The sequence below is a fragment of the Somniosus microcephalus genome, chromosome 1 (genome assembly GCF_052327205.1).
Source record: "Somniosus microcephalus isolate GS21.2 chromosome 1, FLI_Smic_1.0, whole genome shotgun sequence".
Classification (NCBI taxonomy): domain Eukaryota; kingdom Metazoa; phylum Chordata; class Chondrichthyes; order Squaliformes; family Somniosidae; genus Somniosus; species Somniosus microcephalus.
The window spans coordinates 146,182,728-146,205,756 of NC_140987.1; the positions used below are offsets into that span (position 1 = coordinate 146,182,728).

Below are 23,029 nucleotides of genomic sequence, written 5' to 3' on the forward strand. Positions count from 1 at the left end.
CACTTAGCTGAGTTATATCTGTCAACACCCGTGCAACCATACCCCTGCATGAGTCACTGCTTTCAGGAGAAATGTAGGAAGTCACACAACACCAGGCTATAGTCCAACAGTTTTATTTGAAATCACAAGCTTTCGGAGCGCTGCTCCTTCGTCAGGTGAAGTGACGAAGGAGCAGCGCTCCGAAAGCTTGTGATTGCAAATAAAACTGTTGGACTATAACCTGGTGTTGTGTGACTTCCTACATTTGTCCACCCCAGTCCAACACCAGCATCTCCACATCATGGCTTTCAGGAGAGCAAGAGAGAAAGGGAGGGTGTGTGTGGGGTGGGCAGGGGGAAGGTTCATGTCATTCCAAATACCATTTTAGGTCACATCCCTAAAAGCTCAAGTCAGGATTGCATTGTTTTATCGGTGTTTATTTATGACAAGTGGGAAAATATCCCACATGCAAGGTTATAAAATAAAGGAGATACACCCCAGCCCTTTAGTTAGCTTCCTTGCCAGTTAACAATGAAGTCGGCATTTGTCACTGTTGGTCGTCTTGTAGCGATTAGAAAAGTTACATTTCAGACTGCTATTAAGAACATTGCACAGAATTTTATGTTGATTATTATAAAAGATGGCAAGAACAATGTGGGAAATGTATTTAACTCTGCACAGTTGATCTCTGGTTTCATTAAGAGACTTTGGCAAAAGCAACAGGGATGGAGGAAGCCCCACAGGAAGACAGAGACAGCATAATGTAAAGTAATGAGCTTAATCTGAAAATCAGTTGTTTAAAAATATTCTATTCTAATTGTACTTTGGAAAAATACACATCTGGTGTATTTTTTGAAAATGAACTTTTAAAAAGAGTTTTTTTTTAATAGCTCATAGTTTACAAAGCAACGCCCCTCTCTTAAATTGTTTTACACACAAGCTTCAGTGCGTTGTATATCAGTGTAAGGAGGGAGTTGACAGGAAATGTAACTTTAAAATTAGTCTGGCAAGAAGATAGCTTTTTTGATAAGAGAAAATTCCATCCTCTATATTCTAAGGCAGCAACACAGGATCGAGTGGAGCTCCATTTGGAGGTTCCAAAATCAATGAATAAAAAGTCTTAACACGAGAATAAATACCACCACAAAAGAAAGGTTTGTCAGAGACGTTCAGTGATTTCTTGCTGCAGGATTTATTCTATGAAATGTTATTTAGTACAAAGAATTATAGCTAAACATCCTGCCACCTCTTAAAATCAAGAGCCCTTGTGTAAACTTTAGTTAGTGATCAATACAATGCAACAAATGATTTGTCTCTAATTTACAGTTTTTTTGTAGAATTGGCTTTCACTGAGTAATAGTATTCACTGAGTACACAAGGTGTAATTATTGAACCTAAATTTTTTATATATATGTATCTAACGGGCCGTATTTTCCAACCCCTACGGGTGCGTACGAGTTGTGTAAGAGTTTTCAATAATAAAAAAATAAAATGTTATCACTCATTTATACATTAAGGTAAGTTTATTTTTAGCCCCGTTAAAACATTTTTAAAAATTCCAAAAATTAAATTTTTGTTTAAAATATTTAATTAAATGGCATTTTAATTAATTTTAAATATGTAAGTTTTAAAAAATTTATTTCATGTGTTTGTGTATTTTTTAAGTGATCCCCATTCATACTTATGGGAATTCCGTACGTACGGAACTCCCATATGTATGAACGGGAATTCCCTTCTTTTATTGGTTGGGCCGACCCACGTATCCCGGGGCGCTTGCGAACCGCATACGCCCCTGGGATACGTGGGCCTCTGCCCGTGCCTACTCAGAGAGGCCCAGGATCGCAAGTCTCCGTACCTCCCGGGCCACCAGGTAAATGCATACATTTTTTACAGGTTGGAGGCATCCGCCCGCGGGAAGCCTCTGATCGCACATTTTGGGCCATTCAGGATACCTGCAGACCAACTGAACAAATTGTGGAAAACTGCCTTTTCCCCATGTGTTTAGAGACATTGCAGCTAATCCAAACAACACTGCTCATAGTCTTTTTCCTGTCTAAACTGGTTCGTACAAGGCACGAGCCAAAGTAAATAGTGCTTCACAATTTCAATAAGACTCATTTACTTCCACTTTTCACCCAAGTCACTGTCAAAGACAGAGCTATGATTTGTAATGGGCAGATTATACCAGCTACATTTCCAGTAGCACAATTTTTGAGTGTATGCATTTAAAAATTTCAATAATCTCTACAGGGAAATAAAATCAACCTTTAATTCTTGCGTCCTACGGATTCGCTATGGCCAGCTGCCAGGAAGATCATTTTTTTTAACCGGGTCTTTCCGGTGGCTTGTGTTACAAATTCAGCACATTTACTTTGGGGTTGCCAGACCCACATGACAGCAAGACCTACACGTTGGGAGCCACCAGCCCTAGCATCCCACTAAACCTCACATAAAAGCAGCTAAGGAGCACATTTAAATCCAGGAACATGGAGCTCACTAGCCCACTCAAGGAATCCTGCTGTGCAGGAATTACTGCTTAAATGTGGCTCAGCTCAAAGCTAAGCAAGTACTTTTATAGGGGTAGCGGGTGGGGGTGGAGAAAGAATTAAAACAACATTGTTTTACAGACAAAATAACTGCATGTTGCTTGGATAATCACCCACCACTCATTTCATAACTAGTCATACGGCCATTTACCGAAAGTCTTGAACCAAAGACCTAGATGCATACATCTTTCATGGACCATTAGCAACCAGCTGCAGGCTGAGGCCTTGCTGCCATTTAAAAAAAATAGGCACACCAGTGATCAATAACACAATTTCAGTTTACACACTGATGGCTGTAATTTATATTTCAAATCTTTATATTAAAAAAAAGACTGCAACAATTAAAAGCATCACGCAGTGATATTGAAGAGTTCTGTTCTTTATCTGTAGAATGAATACCAACTCGCCTTACGGCAAAGTAGCCAATCAACATTTTCCTTCTGAAGGAAAGCTGGCAAATGGCACTGGAGTCTTTCAGTGACCTCATGTTGCCATTTTCTAACTGGCCTTCCCCAGGCAGGGGCCATTAACTGCCTGTTATTTTATCTACATTTCAAAGCAAATTTAGCTGGGGTTCCCAGGAGGGTTTCTTGCATCTGTAAAAGCGCAGGCTGCAGGATGATTTTTTTTTTTGTTGTGTTATAAAGTCACCAGCTTTTCCGCTTTTGACCCCTGCCTTTTGACATCTTCACTTCCTGTGCCATCAGCGCAACCAAAGAGTTTCCAACATTGCCACAGTTTGAGGCTATAATAATATCACAGCATTTGTAAACCAATTCAGACATCAGCCATAAATTATTCAAGGCATGCTCTGTTTGTTCAACTAGCAGTGAGAAACCCTGAGCTATATTTTCAGTAGCACATTCCCCCCTCTATCTACTAACCTATTCTATACCCACTCACCATTCTTCACAACAGGCTAACAGTTTCATCTTTCACCACTTAACACCTTAAACCTGTCTATTTAATTTTTAGCTTTGTGATTCTGAATCAGTCTTTTTTTTCAGGCTAACCTATTCGAGCCTCCCACCAGATCCCCTCCCCCCACCTATTAAGCTTCATTATCCCAGTCAGGCTACAGCAAACCCATGGGCTTGAGATGGTCACACTGCTCCATCTCTCTCTCTTTCTCTCTCTCCCTTCATTTCTTTAATGTTTGTTTAAAGATGGAATAATTTTGCTGTGTATGTACAAGAGGCACAGGGGACTTTGCGTTGAGGTTCAGTGTCTGGCAGGAGGTAGCTAATGTGGGCTGGTTGCATATTTCACACAAAGCCACAAGCTGCTGTTCACAATCTACCTAACCGGTCGTGCCTGGGCGTCAGCACCAAGCTGCAGGAACTCTTGTTTGTATGCTACATTTAAACCTTGTACATTATTCCAGGCACTGACGAACACGAAAGCATTTTTAGTCAGCTGACACAGGCAGAAACACGATAGTCTATTGAATTTAGAGTCAGGAAAATTGAATATGTTAATTCAGTTTGAGAGACACAGTGATACCACCAGCACTGCAAGAAAAAGAAATTCAACTGTCTTTTCCTCTCCTGAATTAACAATTTAATTCTTTTTCTAATGTTTTATATTTAACTTTGGCAAACAGCTTAAATGTCATCAGCAAAATGATATACATTAACAAGCACTATTATTTTATTACAGTTTAAAATTGATGTACATACAGTAAAGCATACATTAGATTCTAGTTTCATGAACACATTGAAGCTCCCTGCTTCAGCCCAATTAAATCCATTAATGTGTATTACAAATCTTAGCTCAGTACAACTCAAATTTCTCTCCACGGATGTTGCCTGACCTGCTGAGTTTTTCCAGCATTTTTTGTTGTTATTTCAGAAGATTCTTTGCTGTAGTCAGATATCCCTTTGCTGCAGATATCTTCAAACATTCACATCACTGCTACAGTATACACACATTATTAAAGCCCGACCTTTCTTCTTTATTTAAAAAAAATGCTTTAAAAAATGCTGCCTCTCCTCTCCATTCACACTAGATAATCACAGCCAGAAGAAGAAGGTCTGACAGTTTACGTAATAGTCCCTTGAGGCAATTTGTCATGCCAGGTATTAGCCATCTTCTGGAGCTTAGTAGCCCATTTGTTTCCTTTTTGCTATGTGCAAATGGTTTACCAGACAGAGCTGGAAAAGGAATTGCCTTTCATTCAATTTGACATCTGAGCTGCTTCTACATGTCCATTGTACTGGTTCTCTTAGCAATTCAAGCCTTAGGCAATAGCCCCATCCAACCTTCAAATTATCATTCCTGATCACTGGGACTCTCACATAATAATAATAATAAGCTCTGTTTTGCTGGTATTAGGAAAGAACTGATCATCTTTTCACTAAGAATGCAAGACTCCTTTCTTTTCGACTGCTAACAGGCTTGGCACCCGGCCCTTCTGCCTACACTGCACTTTGTTTTATTAGCAAAATATCCAAGACCTATTAACACAAAGGAGACAGAATGGCCACCGGCAAACAATCAAGAGGGTTAGCGACATCTCGACCAATCACACGGAGGCAATCCATTCTACTTTAAAAGATGGAGAGAGAAAAACAACCACGACGGCGCTATAGAAATTTCCACCAATTTCTTAAAAACAGCAGTTTTAAACGTGAAATTTTTTACCATCAGCCTCCCTGACCCCATTTTTTCCACAGTAAAAGCAAAGCCCAGAACATACTTATTTTGCATCTGAATCCAAAGCATTTCTTTTTTTACATTTCCTCCACCATTGCTATCTGAAGGATAGCAGAAAAGACTTCACTCTTGCAATGTTTAATTAGCCCAGTATGTAATTTAATCCTTTGATAAAAATGGGGCGCATACTCTTGATTATTACTGCTTGTCCACTGAGCTACTAATTTACATGATTCAATTAAATCTTCTGTTTGTTACCATTTGGTCAGCGGGGGAAGGGATTCAGCTTTTATATGTAATTTTACTGTTACTAAATAGATATAGACAGAGAGGATTATGCCCTCAATTATATCTGAAGAAAAAATCCTCAGATAATCAGGAGAAAAATGCAAAAAAAATTACGTAGTGATATAGTAGTAAACAGGAATCTCTTTCTCTTCAACTATTAATTCCGCTCAAGCATAAAATATTCAGTGGGTCAGAAGGGTATTTGATTCACCATGAATAACTCTATTAAGGTCACCACAGGCTCTCTTATTGCACCACAGACAGCCACACATTCTGATGCTGGAAGGCAGTCGTTTCCAGGAGCCTAGTTATTCGGAACACACTACACCACATTTTGTATTGAATTTACAAAAGCCCCCAGCTATTTTTAGCATTAGTCATTGCCTATTTAAAATGAAAGCTTCTTTGTATTAGTTAACACGAAGAACGAGTGTTGAAAAAAGTCAAACACAATACCAGAGCTATTAACCACAAACATGTTCTAACTATTAATATTAACTCTTCAGGCATTAAGTTCCCATTTCCTTCATTATGAAAATAGGACACACACGTCATTAGACATCTGTAATACTGATGGGTCCTTTTCCCCAGCATTGTATCGCCATTGACATGCACTTGTGAAAACCTGGATCACTCACTTCTCCAATTTAGGGTAGCACACAATTAAAAAAATTACAGTATTTCAGGTAAAACAAAAAGGAAATGGATATGGGGATATGGAGATAGTGCAGGTAGGTGGAGTTGAGACAGAAGATCAGCCATGATCTTATTAAATGGCGGAGCAGGCTCGAAGGGCCGAATGGCCTACTCCTGCTCCTATTTTTTATGTTCTTATGAAACACACGGGACAACACTGACTTTCATCACATACAATACCACAATAGAAGCGGAAAAAAACTGTGATCCATCACAAACTTACAACCACAACTACACAAGGGAAGTACAAGATTCTTCAAACAGACTGAGCTTCTAACCTTCTGTGACCCTCAGGTGGTGAAATTCACAGTAAATCAAAACTACCAAAAATACCAGTTGAATGATAAACTTCAAGAGTTGACAGCCTTGTCTAAACATTGTAGGATCTTCACTTGCTGCAAGCTTTCAGTGCTAAATCTGCTTTTATATTGCGCTGAGACCTGAGTTAGTGGCGCAGCCAGCCGAGTGCAAGTGGAAGTAAACTTGCTGGAATTAACTAAGGCCGGCGGTCAGGAAGACACTCGTGGCGCCGCTGCCACTCACACGATCTCACATAACATAAAAGCTTGAGAAATGCACTGAACTTGGTTTAGGTTTGTAATCATGTGAAGATTGGTACTAGCATGACCAACCTGCTCACAAAAAGATTTGATGGCTGAGTGACCAAATGTGACAACCCAACTGGCTACTAATTGAAAATAATTTTTTTTAAATCCATCTCCCATTATAGCCAGGTGGGCCCCAGCCTGCACTGAGCTAGTTGATCTCAGCTGCGGTAGCAGTTGGAGCAATTGACCTCAGGACCCTAGGTGGTTGGGGAGAAAGAATAAACGTCAAGTTCAGAATCCTAATTATTATCCAGTCAGAAAGTACACTTGTGGATGTCAGGTAAGAACAGGATTGGGCTCAGACGTGATGCCCTCCATGTTTGAAGAGCCTGCTGATACTCACTGCCTTGGTTCACACTTAAAGAAATCCCCAGATACCAGAGGGCTGCCAGCACCCGTGGAACTGTGCCCCAGTAAAAATCAGCGCCTTAAGGGGTTGCAAGGAAATAAAGGAGAAAAAAAAGCAAAAGTATTCTATTCCTGGTTACCCAGTGCAGGCATTTTGTCTTAAAGCAATCCCTTGAACAATTACATAGAATTTACAGCACAGAAACAGGCCATTTGGCCCAACTGGTTTATGCTCCACACGAGCCTCCTGCCACCACTCCAACAATAACAACAACAACTTGTATTTATACAATACCTTTAACCTGGTGAAAAGTCCCAAGGTGAATCACAGGAGCGTTATCAAACAAAATTGGACACCGAGTCACATCGGGATGATGACCAACAACTTGGTCAAAAAGGTAGGTTTTGAGGAGTGTCTTAAAGGAGGAGAGAGGTAAAGAGGTTTAGGGAGGGAATTGCAGAGTTTAGGGCCTTGGCAGCTGAAGGCACAGTCATCGATGGTGGAGCGATTAAAATCAGGGATGCTCAAGAGGCCAGAATTGGAGGAGCACAGAGATCTCAGAGGGTTGTCGGGCTGGAGGAGGTTACAGAGATAGGGAGGGGCAAGGCCACGGAGGAATCTGAAAACAAGGATGACAATTTAAAATTGAGGCATTGCTTAACCGGGAACGGATGTAGTTCAGCGAGCACAGGGGTGATGGGTGAACGGTTCTTGGTGCGTGTTAGGATACGGGCAGCAGAGTTTTGGATGACCTTAAGTTTGTGGAGGGTGGAAAATGGGAGGCCGGCCAGGAGTGCGTTGGAATAGTCAAGTCTAGAGGTAAAAAAGGCATGAGTGGGTTTCAGCAGCAGATGAGGTGAGTCGGACAATGTTATGGAGGTGGAAATAGGCGGTCTTAGTGATGGCGCGGATATGTGGTCGGAAGCTCATCTCAGGGTCAAATACGACACAAAGGTTACGAACAGTGTGGTTCAGTCTCAGACAGTTGCCAGGGAGAGGGATGGAGTCGGTGGCTAGGGACTGAAATCAATGGCTTTGGTCTTCACAATATTTAGTTGAAGGAAATTTCTGTTCATCCAGGACTGGATATCGGACAAGCTCTAACTCTATATCTATCAGCATATCCTTCTATCCCTATTCATGTTTATCTAGCTTTCCCTTAATGCATCTATTAATAAGCAATTAAAGCTTATAAAGTATCATAAACCTCACCTGGTTAATCAAACATGGTAACTCAGATTTTATCACAAACAAAAAATATAAATGATTTAAACGTCTTACCTTCCTCAGTTTCATGCCACACAATCCCTTCCAGGTTTACACTAGTTCCTGGTTCACAAGGTCCAAGGCATTCTGGCTCAGTCACTACTCCAACCTCGCATGTATTTATACCCATTGAACGAGTCCTTACTAAAAGCTGCTCAACTGGGGCTGCAATGCTAGATGAAGAAGGAAAGTAGGAAGGCAGAATCTGAGGTGGCATGCTCACAGAGATTGGTGGCGGAGGTGCAGGCACAGTGAACAAGGGATCAACCTGGAAAAAATAGAAAAATGTTACCATCTGTATCTATAAAATTACAACTTACCACACAGAGTCTAGGACTGCTGCATCACTATTCTTTGCTGGAAGTAAACTACAGCCCAATATCTTTGCCATAATCAAATAATTTTTGGAATGCTTACAAAATGACAAGTCTCACTCAGCCTTCAGTCTCATTTCATTGCCAATTAATACTCCTGTTCAAACATTGTGTGGTTTAAACCCTCAATAATATCATAAATAAATACAGCAAATGTCATTTAAAGGTGCCTTTGGAAAGCACATAGAATTGTGCAATATTGAGGAATAATAGGAGCTATCAGAAATAATCAGTCTTACCCCCTTATCCATCAAAAAGAAAAGCATACTATACAAAAGTAACACGTTAATGTGTATGTGCAAAACATTAATCACCCAGAGAAAGATGCACTTGTGACAATGAATATTGTTGTAGATGGCCTCTACATGGTTTTCCCTATACATAAAAGGAGGAAATTATGCTGAAGACATACTGTACTTTGGAGGGGGAAAAGTTTACTGAACAATCATTATAAACAAACTTATTCAACATACTTAAGCTGCAGTATTCCTTTTTTTGGTCCTTTTGTGGGCCTACACTGAAATTGTAAGTTATTGATAGTGAGCTCCAAGACATGGGCTGGCTCTGACCCTTGATCATTAGAAAGATAGGTCATAGTTAGATTATCAATTTATACTCTCCATACACATCTAAACAAGCCTTAGGAAGTGTGTGCAAACAAGACCAATTTAGTGGTATTGTGATGGTATCAGTTGCGACAAAGACACCAAATTGTGCAGGGAACGAAAGAGAGATTTGCAATTATATTGCGCCTTTCACGACCACTGGACGTCTCAAAGTGCTTTACAGCCAATTAAATACTTTTTGGAGTGTAGTCACTGTGGTAATGTGGGAAACGTGGCAGCCAATTTGTGCACAGCAAGCTCCCATAAGCAGCAATGTGATAATGACCAGATAATATGTCTTTGTTATGTTGGTTGATGGATAACTTTTGGCCAGATCACCGGGAATAACTCCCCTTCTCTTCTTCAAAATAGCGCCATGGGATCTTTTACGTCCACCTGAGAGAGCAGACGGGGCCTCGGTTTAACGTCTCATCCGAAAGACAGCACCTCTGACAGTGCAGCACTCCCTCAGCACTGCACTGGAGTGTCAGCCTAGCTTTATGTGCTCAAGTCCCTGGAGTGGGACTTGAACCCATAACCTTCTGACTCAGAGGCAAGTGTGCTATCAACTAAGCACCGCAAAACCATTATGAAGCCTTAAAATGATTTACAATAATCATATGAAAGGATAGCCTCACAATGTTAAAGGTGCTATCTAAATGCAAGTTGTTGTTGTTTTTGTTGCATCAATAGTCATACTGCAGCATGGCTTTAACCCTGCCATTAGCCATACAGCAAGTCTTTGCACCTGGGTGAAAACTGTTAAACTTGCTGGGAAATCGCAGAATCCATCCCCTCTATTCTACTTCCACTGATCTCTCACAATCATTGTATTTTGCATCAAAGAAGAAAAATGAAGCCTGTGCGATTATCATTGGTTTTGACATATCATGAAATACCACATAATGAAGAGCAATGTGACATCCTATTTAATGGATCAGCCAGTGTGTCTGCAACTTGTCCACTCAGATTAGGAAGCTCCTCAGAGTCAGGACTGCAGTAAGGTAACAGCTCAGTGGCAGCACGGGCACATCCTTGCAATCCAATTCGTACGGATCACAGTAATAAAACTGCTGATAGGCAAAGGTATTACATTCTCACTATACCAATCCTGTACTTTGTAATTTAATACCTTTAAAAAGCTCGGATATCAGGATAGAATCTCTCCTTCCCCAACAATGCAAGATCTGCTGGAACACACAAAGCTCCAGGGAAAGACAGTGACCGTTTTAATACTGAAAGACACAGTCTTTGATGAAACCTTCCTTTGTTGTTTATTGAAAACCCATTTCAAATCTTACCACAAGCAAAAGACTGTAATCAAATGTAGCCCCGTGGAGCATATTACAGAATATATTTTCCCCCTGCGCATAGGCAAAATTCAAACTGAATGAGAATAAAAACATGAGACACAAAACCTTATTCAGTGTAAAAAGACTAACAATGTGACACTGATGAGGCACTTTCCATTAGGCAACACTCTGATACCATCTGTTTCACTGAGCAACTCAGTCCTTAAAAATCCCCAGACAAAATAACATACCACAATAAAAGCAAGAATATCCTAATTTTATTTTTAAATGTATCTTCTTTTGAGAGGATCAATTTACAGTGCTTCCTCCCCCACCCCCACAACCTGCTCTCATGTCCATCCTATTGTGACGGCAATTAAAGGCACACTGCAGTCTTTTCCTGTGGCAGAGGAGGGACACACTGAAAGCGGGGCTCAGCCATATAGAAAACACTAGGCGCACAAGTCTTAACAGCTGGACATGGCAGTCTGTCAGAGCAGGGAAAGTGTATGTCAGAAACAGACGCTCGGCTTTCTCCAGTGTTACTCTAGCGTGATTATTCCCAGGTGTTTATGTGTACTGATCAGAATTCTGGCAATTCATCACAGAAACCAGAGCAGCGAGAGAATGAGAGAGAGCAGATTAGGTTATCCACTCTGCAAAGGGATTCACACACTTAACTAAAACTGCGCCCAACTGTTATAGGGAGTCCCAAGTCTTTTCAAAGGCACTTAGCCATCACTTATTAATGCTCGCAATGCAAATGATTAAAGTGTTGATTTTGTTCAATTTCTGTTGCATTGCGATATAAAATATTTTGATGATCACCGATCTGTGACACACACTGATCAAGCGCAATAGAAGTTTTAAAAGATGCAAGACTTTTGAAACCAACTGCAGGGTCATTACAAAAAATAATTATGCGACCCATTTACAACCAGATCCTTCTGTATGCTTTAGTGATGCTGATGAGCAAGAAATGGATGCAATCCTCCAATACCTTGCTTGATTGGAGCATGATTCGGAGAAACTCACATTCTTTCTTTTGTTCCGAGTGTTAGAAAAGTGTTCGGACATTTTGTAATTACCCCAGTCTACTAGCAAAGCTACTGCAGAATATTTTTTTTAAAAAGCCGACACCGATTTAACTAAAAGATATTACAGTACCGCCACCAATCTAATCATTAGTACTCCAACCAGCAGTCATGTGAACACATCAATTACGGGCAAGTGCCAAAAGCTCCAGAGATCCAGCAGATTAACAGGCAATCCTCTGTTTTACAAGCGCACATCAAAAGGAATATTAATAAGAGGAGGGGGCGGTGTGAGAGCTTGTCAGGCTGATTCAGCCATGGATGTAAAGCATTTCTTCCAGCCTTTTCCATGAAACTATTCCATGAAAGAAATTGGCACCAACTACAAAGTCCATAGCCTCCACCTTTTCAAAAGCACTGTTGCGATCACTGTAACATTTAGAAAAGTAAGAAATCTGGAGTTAATTTTACCCTGTTGTTCTGACAAGTATTTAGGGGTTGGGTACTTTTAAAAGCATCAGTTCTATTTCTTCTTATTTCCACTCCTCTGTCATGAGAGCACCCAGTTTTAACAAAATTAAAAATCCCTAAAAGTGCTCATTTCAGCCCATAAAGGTGCTGACCCTAAACATTGCAAAACAACTGGAATTATATCAAGGTGCAATCCTTCATATACGAATATAGTAGAATCTGCACTGAGTGTTCTGAAGTCCAGGTGCATTACAGCTCCAGAGTTTTATTATTTAATACACTTGGGATACTTTTATCTCAGGTATGTGTTCATAAAACTTGAGATTGGATCATACATACAGTATTATTTGTCTTAAGCACACAATAGGCTGGTTTAAAGACAGGGCAGTTTGTTGCATGTTTACCCATCTTCACCGTTTCAAATGCAGATGGAATTTTTATTTATAGCTTCCAAATCCACTGCTCTTCTAGACCACTCTTGAGTGGCCTAATGTGAACTACTGAATACAGTATTACCAACATCTCTGGAAATCTACTCGTGTCAGCTAGTATACCAGCGGTAATTCCCAGCAGGACACATACTCTTGTGGGGGGTTTTTCGTCTCCCTCCCCTAAACCCTAGTGCTAATACAGCTCTAATGACCTGGACTGAAAGACTTGCTCTACACAGTTACCTCCTGTTTTGAATTCATTGCAGCAGATTTACAAGGTCAATGGCATCAGTCAGCATTAAACATGCAGAGATTTTAAGAGGTCTGGAATGTTGCGGATAGAAAATCATAAACTATAGCCAAAGGGTGAGGATTAAAGGAAAGAACAATATAAAATTGAGTGCATTATTTCCCACAGCGTGTAGTTACAGAATTGTTTTCAAAAACAAATACCAAAATTTACGTACAAGGGTGTGAAATTTTTATTTCAACAGAAAACAGGACAATGCAATTTTTCTCTGTAATTAACAACCCACTAACAAAATCACATTCTCAAAAATTACATGTCTCAAAGCAGTGCAGTCGCAAATTTCATTTGCAGGTCATTAATTGTGGAAAAAATAAGCAATCTCCCATTTTTCATTAAAAAGGGAATTTTACCTCTCCTCCCTCCACCCCCTCTGTAAATCACTAAAAGGCAAATGATGATCTATGGATCCAGTCTGCTCAATATGAACAAGCTTAAATGAGACTAGCAACAAGCGGATATTCTAATATGGGTAAAAATGTGGCCGACGGTACTGTTTAGTCCTCGCCTAGTAGATGGTTCTGGTATCTGTAATTAACATATGGATGCAATCTTCACATTCACTCAATTAGTCACAGACGTTGTGGGTAAGCTGAGAAAGCAAATGCTGCTCATCACAAGGATTTACAACCACAAGCACCACACCATAAGCTCACTTCTTCCTATTATGCATGCACAGCCAGTAAGTGCAAACCATTTTTTTCTTCCTCCCTCTCCTAAACAAGCACAGGTTCTGCATAAAACCTTCAAGCAATGCTCACTGTCAGAGAAAGGAATGAATCCAGAACAATAATGCCTTTCATGGCAACTGTACTCAGCACAATTAGTCCAACCAGTTTCACGTTTCCTTTAAGCTATGGAGATGCAGCATCAAAGCAAATAATTCACTCATGCCACAAAAGAAACGAATATAAATGTCACCCAATACTAGAGTATGGGATGAAAGTGCACGTTTAAAAACAACACACTCCGTAAATGTAGCTTATTCCAGATGAAAAACAAAGTACTTATTCTGAAAAATGGTTCACAGAAAATGGGAGATCCCCCACCCCACACTACTCCCCTCCTCCACAGAACCTACTGACTCACACAGGATTACAGTTCCACGCTTCGCAAGTGCTCATTCTTCATTTGCAACCCCAGATAGTTGCAACAGCAGGCTATTTGAACATGAGGGCATCACAGTTCAACCCGGTCCTTATCTGATGTACACTCATCAGGGGGTTAGGGGGGTTGGGGGAGTGGGTAGAATCAATTTTTTGCTGTCAGAAGCAGAAGCCTTAGGGGGCAATTGCCCCTCTCCTTAGCCCAGGAGCATTGAGGGAAACTGTGGCAATACCCCTGCCCCTTGCATGACCATCCCAGCTGAGATCAATTAATTCAGCACAGAGCAGAGATGGAATCTGAGGCTTTCCTGATCTGTATGGCTCAGTAGAACAAAGCCTAAAAGGAGTTCCTTTTGTTCATATCTGCAACTTCTCCTAGTTCCACAAGAGTGCTTGAACCTAACCAGCCAACACTTTTTAAATGTTAACACTTCTCTAAAACACACATGCACAAAGGGAAAGTACACCAAGAAGTCCGGAGTTCACTAACGCAAAAAACTACGGTCCTTGTCCTTTGTAACGCAATCTAATCACTGATTACAAGGCCTCTTATGACACCGCTGCCTTTTGAACAGAAAAATGTTTAAACTTCTGATAAGTTACACCTTGTTTTTATTCCCATTTTGGAGTAAGTATTCCTTGACATCAAGCGTTTTAAGTGCAGTATAATGTCCAATTACCATATCTGATCATGGCAGTCTGCCAGGGTAAGTCTTGCAACATATCGCACAGCCCATTTTGTGACTAATAGTGCTTAATACTGCTCTTAGTGTTGAGTTAATACAGTATTTGGGGGGGTTTCCTGGAGGATTAGTATTGTTTAGAATTGAATCGTACTTCTATAATGGGATTTTAGTTACAGAAAACTCTGCCACCCTGTTTCAGCTTCAAAGGTTGGGAAAGCTACCAAACCCACTCTTCCTGGTCATTTTATGGTTTTCTAGTTCCTTTACTGCAGGCAGCAGAGGAAATCTGCATTCACCAAAAAATATATAAAGTGACTTTTCATACGCTTGTTAGCTTTGCCTCCATTCTGTGTTACTCCACTCACTGGGTATTAAGGGGGGAGGGTGGGGTTGGGAAGAGAGAATAAATGTTTATAAAAAGTTAAAGAGCCATTTTCAATTGACTAAAGCAGCTTCACTGATTCTACTGCATGTTATTGTACAATTACTGACTAAAATGTCAGAAATGAAAGCTTGCTCAGATACAAATGACATGATTTACCAAGCGAAAGTTCAATTTTTAAAAAAAATCCAATTTATGGGTTTTTAGTTTTGTATAGACTATACCAACAAAACTAAAAAAGGCGCCACAAAACATTAGGTTCTCCGAGCTGCTTCTGTAAATGACAGCAGAGATGTCAAGTTCTTTATAGCACCAGCAACGGCACAAAATGCACAGTTCTCTAGGCCATCTAAAATTTAGGGTGGGCAGGTTTACTTTACAGAGGTGGAGACCAAGGCCTCACAATTCTTGGGGGTCCACTCTGCCAGTGCAACTTTGGTGGTGCGAAAAACCCAATTGCCACAAGCCCAAAGCTGGAGACTCCATCCACACCCTGGGGGAGGGGTCATTTGCAGAACCAGAGTGAGCGTCTTGCCGTGATACTCCTACCAGAAGGTGAGGTGGCCACAGCTGCTCTGCGCGAGATGCCTCCTAGACCCTCTGGGCTGAATAAAAAAAATCTGAAAAAGAAACCTCTTTGCTCTTCAGAATAACGTCACTTCAGAATAACGTAATCGATCTCCTCTGGGATCGATTACCTTATTTTAGCAAAGGCATGGGGCCATTTTAAAGGCCTCAATGGGACTCACGGCAGCTCTCAGCTGTGGCATACCAAGGGTGTAAAAAGCAGAATTCTTGAGGAAGCCTGAAAACTCCCAGACGTGCTTTCTTAACATGTTGTGAGTGGGTGGAAGATCCGTCCATGCTCCCCTCACTAGAATTCAATGGGCCACATCAAATGGGGCAGAATCCCATCATAGCCTGGTTCCACCCCATATTCCTGGCCTCCTCCCAAATGGAAACCAGGCTTTCTGCCCTCTCTGGACCCAGGAATTTCTGGGCCCAGGTGTTTTGATGAAGTCAGCAAGAAAAGTATGGATGGATAAGCTTCGGTTTCTAAATACAAAATGCAGGGCTCCATTGCCCATTCACCCCCTCCTTATCTAATGGTAGAAACAGGTCTTGCAATCAAGTGTCATCTGCCCAGTTTAATTTGGTGTCATTTCTGCTGAATTGGCAACCATCTTGGTGAAAACATAAAACAGCACCAGGAAAACCACAAAAAAATTCTACACAATACAAAAGGGCCTATCAAAAGAAGTATTGTTTACACATGTAGCATTGAAATTGTGCAATCCAGCTTGGATAGACACCACATTCATTTGCAGCATCAACAACAGTAATGTGTAACAATGATAGGCTTTTCCTCTGGAAAAAAAATAATTTCATTCCAATTAACCGTAAAAACGCCAAAGAGAGAGCAGTGCCGCAGTAGTTGACTACTGCAAAATGCTCAGCAATGATTTGCAATACAAATTAATGCTTACATATGGTAATTAAGCCACTGATTTATGGTGGCGTATGCGAAGTGCAACCAATTACAAAATGCAAACCTCCACAGACGCTACAGCGCAGAAGAAAACTTACAGCAAGGAATGATGTTAGCAATGCCTAGCAGGAAATGCATTACTGCAGTTCAGCTTCTGTACTGCCTTTGAATTCCACCCCCACCCCCTGCTATCGGTAAATAAAAAGAAATTACATAGATATAAGGCTAAAGTATTCAAAGTGACTGTAAAATTAAGCTTTTGATGCACATCTATATGTTTTCAGAATGTACAGTTCATTTCTAGTGACCTCACATATCATCGGCAATCTCAGGAACTGTCCACCTGATAAAACAAAATAATCACACAGAATACACCACAGCCTGGTCCAACAGCAATTCACAAAATGTCAAGCAACAGCAAATTAATCGCTTCAGCTCCTAGCTACCCATTAACACGGGTCACTAATTAATTAGGATGCTGAAACAATGGCAGATTTACAGCACATAGTGTGATTTTTTTTTCCACTCGCAAAGTTCAAATCACAACTCTTGAGGATTTACTTTGATTTACTAAAACGTTTTTCTCTCACCCCCAATGCCCCCGCACCCCCCCGCCAACTCGGTCCACTGTGAACCCACTCTGCTAACAACTGGTCTGGAAGCAGCTTGCCTTGTCAAGTTTCTGTCAGCCTGCAAAGGTACTCTGCCATTGCCCATCCCCCGCCTCTTTGTTCTCCTGAAGGCACTTACTGTGCTTAGCACTGAATTGCCTTTCCCCTTTAAGAATGCGTTTGCCTCCTGTTTTGACTGGGGGGTGCGGGGAGAAGAGGCACGGACTAGAGGCAGCTTAACAGAGATAAGAAACTGCCATTTCATTTCCGGCCCAACAGCATCTAATTCTTTCTCCTGCTCCCCACCCCCACCTCCCCCATTCCAACCAACATTTGGCTAACAAATTGGACCTTCTCTCTGTAAACAAATGACATGCTCTACAATTAAACCATTCATATATTTTCCTTCTGTTGGCTACCAGCCAACTGCAAGCTCACAGCCTCTATTATTATTTAGTGTGGTTAAAAGGGCAATAAGCGCATTTCAGCTTCATATGACTACAATGTGATAAGAACAGCATCATCAGAATCAAGTTGACAAGGTAATGACCGCAATTGTGTTGATTACTTAACCCTTTGCCCTCCGACCATCTTTTTGACCAAGGCTCCCAGTCCTCTGAGAAACATCAACTCAAGAAAGATAGACGGAAGGAATAACATTCCGAGGAACCCAGCTTTCTAAATATCTGTATATGGTTATCGGCACAAATGTTCTGGACTATCAGTTAACTAATATGCAGGAGTAAGGTACATTATCTACAGCAGGTTTTACAAGTTCAATCTCGGATATTATTTTAGCAAAGTAACAACCTGGTATCACAGCTTACTTTAAGGAGAATTTTAATCTTTAAATATATACATACATATAAAATACTAGGATAATATTTTTAGCAAAACTTTTTGGTAAGTATCCAGTCTTAATTATTTTGAATTTCAAAATGACAAGTTTATCTTGGACTGCTGTGTCAGCCATGGCTCAGTGGTAGCACCCTTGCCTCTGAGTCAGAAGGTTGTGGGTTCAAGTCCCACTCCAGAGACTTGAGTACAGAAATTTGGGCTGACACCACAGTGCAGTACTGAGGGAGTGCTGCACTGTTGGAGGTGCCGTCTTTCGGATGAGACGTTAAACCGAGGCCCCGTCTGCCCCCTCAGGTGGTCGTAAAAGATCCCATGGCACTATTTCAAAGAAGAGCAGAGGAGCTATCCCTGGTGTCCTGGCCAATATTTATCCCTCAATCAACATAACAAAGATTATCTGGTCATTATCACATTGCTGTTTGTGGGAGCTTGCTGTTTCCTACATTACAACGGTGACTACACTTCAAAAGTACTTCATTGGCTGTAAAGCGCTTTGGGACATCCTGAAGTCATGAAAGGTGCTATATAAATGCAAGTCTTTCTTGTTTGTTGCCAACACCTGGGAAGTATGTCAAGAATCCTTCCCTGAAACCAACCCCCCCCTCCTCACCTACATGCTGACACTTGATGACATCTTCTGCAGACATGGGATCAGCTTGGCATCCTATTTGAGCTTCCGACCCTTAACCTCTCCATCACAAAGAACGCCTACTTCCACCTGCATAATATCGCCTGCCTCTGCCCCTACCACACCCCATCTGTCACTGAAACCTGCATCAATATCTTTGTAACCTCCAGACTCAACTATTCCAATGTTCTCTTAGCCGGCCCCTGATCCTCCACCCTGCATAAACGTCAGCTAATCCAAAACTCTGCTGCTTGTATCTAAGTCCTACTCACCCAAAAATCCCTGTCTTTGCTAACCTACACTGGCTTCCTCAAAGCCTCAAATTAAAAATGATCATTCTTGTGTTTCAATCCCGCCATTGCCTTGCCCCTCCCTATTTCTGTAACCTCCTTCAGCACAACTTCCTCCAAAATCTCTGTTCCTCTACATCACCGCCCCCCAAACTAATACACAGCGCAATGAATCAATATGGTCAATCTCTTATTGCTGCAAGCATTATACTATCCCTGAAAGAAAAATAAACTGCAGTATTATGGTTATCTTGTGCATCACATTTCTCGGGGCAAGATATAGGGGGGGAAAATTTGGTTGGTTAGAGCCTCCCGGGGCGCTAGGAACTTATTGCCCAAGCGCGGCGATTTTAGTGCCGTTCGCAAAATTGACCAGTCGTTTTGCGGCGACGCTAAACACTACCGCCACAATCTTCTGCGCCCACAGATCATGACGTCAGGCGAGCGTGTAACGCCCCGGGCTGGATATTGAGTCACGCCCCCTGCCTTAGCGCCTGTCACGAGGAACAACAGGTAGAGGGGGACATTTTCAAGTCGAGAAGGGGCTGGGGGCGCACTATTTAAAGGCGGGCACTTCCTGCCTTTTCTTGTTGGCAAAATTTTTGGTTTTAACGCTGTCTTAAAGGGTTTTGGCCCTCAGCACCACTTCTGAGGTTCCTAAGCGCTGAGCTCTTTCCCTGGGCCTATCCATTAGTGCTTCCAAAACAATTGCTTTTGAGGTCTCTCCAGGCTGAGATTCAAGGCTGCAATGAGCAAGGTGTGGCTGGCCATCAAGATGGCCCCTCCCCTTTAAGAACTGGACGGCACCAGTCTGCCTGGCTTCCATGGTAGCTGGCATCGCCTGAACTTCGGTAGCGTTCTGAGATAGCGCCTCGCTCCCCAACGTTTGCGCCTTAAGAGAGGTGTGTAGCGCCTGATTTAGTGCTCAAATCACCTCCAGGAGCGATAGAGGAGAATTTTGCAGTCGGAAGCGATAATTAGCACCGGGCGCCCGGCCAATATTAGCACCCCAAAAATGGGCAATGCCCAATTTTAACCCATAGTACCTCCACACTTGATTACTCTAGATGCTTTTTCCCTTAAACTCCATCCAAGGCAACACCACCCCAAGGTACATTGTGCATTATGCTGCCCTGGACCCTTGAATGTTTGCACTACTCATATTTTATGAATGCATTCTGCAGGAGCTGTAAACAGCAAAGCGAATGACAGTAAAGGAGATAGCACTGGGAAGCAAAAAACTGACAGCTTTAAAGAGCCAGAGGCAATTTAAGCGCCCTGGGATTGGAATTAAAAATGTTACACTAATCACACATGACTTCTCCCATTACAGACTAATAATAACTCGGTTTCTTTTGCTTTGGGTATTTTTAGTAAAATGGAATATGTCGTCCACTTAACCAAGTGATCTTTCACTGTCCAATCTCCAATTTTAAAAACACAATTTCATCTTTGGAACATCACTAGCTTTTCAAAATCTTTTATTTTTATCAAAATAGGGCTCCCCTGGCTTATAAATATAATAACTAACATTTTACGACTGAAACTGTATAATTGCTATGTTAATCTGTACATGAACTTCCAGAGTCAATATTTTGACCTACACACTAAGTGTGCCTTCAATTTTTGACAAGAGTTGATGCAATGTTTAGGAGGCTGTTCTTTAAAGTTTAAGTTCTATAAAATTAGGAATGGAGCAAAAATGTTGCAGGGAGAAGGTGGTCATTTTAGTCTGGGAAGAAAACTAGGACTCGGCTACATCGATAGAACTCTGCTACATAGATACTCATCTGCTGATTTTCAAATAGTAAACAAAAGCACTAATTTTACCAAAGTTTGCCCAACAGTATTGATACTCAAACAGCTGACCCAGTCAAACAAGTATCTGCACACCATTATTTCATAATAGTCTGAAATACAAGATACCAATTATTTCTGTTACTGCATTTACTCACTTTGCATAAATGTATTTTTTTAAACAAAACTGGATACAGGCCTTCTGAATACATCAGAATATTATCCTAAAGAATTAATTTCCTCTATAAAGGCCTTCCATGCTAACATTAGAATTCTCTCCTGGCTTTCGCTGTCTTTGCAACTATTCTTGTGAAATAATGGTGTGCAGTTACTTTATTCATTGGGAAGTAGAACAGCTCCCTTTGTGCATTAGTAATATATTATTTTAAAACAGGAGATTGGATAGTGAAAGATCAAGGGTGTGAAGAGAGGAATGGGCCTTTCTATGCACTTCTGACATTGCCGTACAAAGGCAAGGTTGTCCAAAAACAACGGGTGCAGGACAAAGAAGGAATCGACATACAAAGTCAGAAGGGGAGGCTGGATTTGTTTATTTAAAATGAAGTATGAAGACTATTAATCTAATAAAGAGTTGCCGTTAGGATTAAAAATACACTGGCATTCCCCAAGATACAAAGACAGAGAGAGCAGAGCCAGGAGAGAATGCTAATGTCAGCAAAGAGGGTTCTTACAGAGGAAACAGATTGTGTAGGATAATATAGCGATGGTGTAATGGAAACAGCTGTTTGCTTTATACTCCAGTGTCTGGCATCTGCTACAGCATCATGGGAAAGGTTGGTTTAGGATTTCGACACCAAATGTAAATTCAGACAACTAGCCAAACAGCAGGATGCAGAATGCACACAAAGAGCTGGATGATCTCTTTAGAAACGCAGTGAAAGAATGAGAAAACAGATTCCAGCAGGGCTTGGGTTCTGATGTAGTACTGGGACATATTACTGGAAGGCTGCGGAGTTGTCCCGTCAGGTTTGGGTGTTGTATCTGGGTGGTAACAAGCAATAATTACCACAATTAAAGAAATATACAGTACAACGCACAGAGACTTAACTACTGCATCTGTGGTGTATTACTTCCCCCACCCCCTACCTTTACACTGAGAGCAGAGGCCTAAATAAGGACTTGATGAAATGCTTCACCTGTCAATGCAAATCCACTAAGTCAATATTCAGTGCTAAATGTGCCATATGTGAAAGCTTCAGGAGAAGGTTGAAAAAAATGAAATACACCCCTTGATAAAGCTAAACCAGTACAAGCACATCTGCTTCAATTAGAGGACTCAAATGAGATAAAATACAGCTATCAAGATGTTTACAAGACAAACCTGTTCTCTTTGAGCAAACACCTCCTTTACACCACAATGCACAGACAAGAAAGGAATCTTGCAGCATCCTGCTCACTGGCAGTATACATTTTTTGTTCAAAATTAACTTATCCTAAACCAAAAAGGTAGTTTCACTTAAAAGGGTTTAATTGCTTCCAGTCTATTTAATAAAGAATAAACCATTGTAGAAATACAGAGAGATTCAATGATAGAATTCTAGATCTGTTCTTTTACATTAAATACTTTTTGGAAGTTAAATACAAACAAACACTGAGCACATACTTCAAGTTCAGCATACACTCATATGAACACAGAATAAACAGACATTGAAACGGCAGGAGGAAGACAGGGGGTAATATGGTCTCAAACTCTCCAGTTACCAAAGGGCCACGAAGCATCCTGTTCCTTACTGAACAAAGCAACTTTTTAAAAAAAGTTAAAAGGCATCAGAGCTCATTTTAATTTGCACATTACAGTATAACAATGGCAAAATAAATACCTATCTAGAGTGTATGCTATATCGTCTGTTTTCCAGTAACTAACTTATAGTTTCTATATACATTTTAGTTTTTTATTTCAGCTTTTCCACAGTGAACATAAAGGTTCCATTTCTAAATCAACATTTAAAAATTGTCCAGTGCTAGAAAAATTGAACAATTTAGCCAAAACCTGAAACAGATACAATTCACATCTCCCGCTAAACCTACAAATGAAACAGCAATTCTGACATGTGACCCCAGAGAAATGCATCACCCCTCCCCTCACGAATTTGCTTTCAGCTCTCAAAAAATGATACAAACAGCCCTATTGTCAGCCAATCCACGTTTAATCCATGCATTAATGTCTGAATAGTTTTACAACCCTTCATTCAAATGCAAAGGCTTTGTTCAACTTGCCAAGACCATTTAGTTTGGATTAAAGGGAAAAAAGCAACAGACA

The 23,029-nt window shown here is 40.9% G+C and overlaps 1 protein-coding gene across 4 annotated transcripts in view; it reads right to left on the reverse strand.

Annotated features, from left to right (window-relative positions):
- Positions 1-23,029, reverse strand: part of znf608 (zinc finger protein 608) — a 96,159-nt gene that overhangs the window by 63,494 nt on the left and 9,636 nt on the right. For all 4 annotated transcript variants that reach the window (XM_085986581.1, XM_085986570.1, XM_085986554.1 and 1 more), the window contains exon 2: positions 8,403-8,655. In XM_085986581.1, coding sequence (XP_085842707.1) covers positions 8,403-8,655 — 253 coding nt within the window. The remainder of the gene's footprint in view (positions 1-8,402; positions 8,656-23,029) is intronic.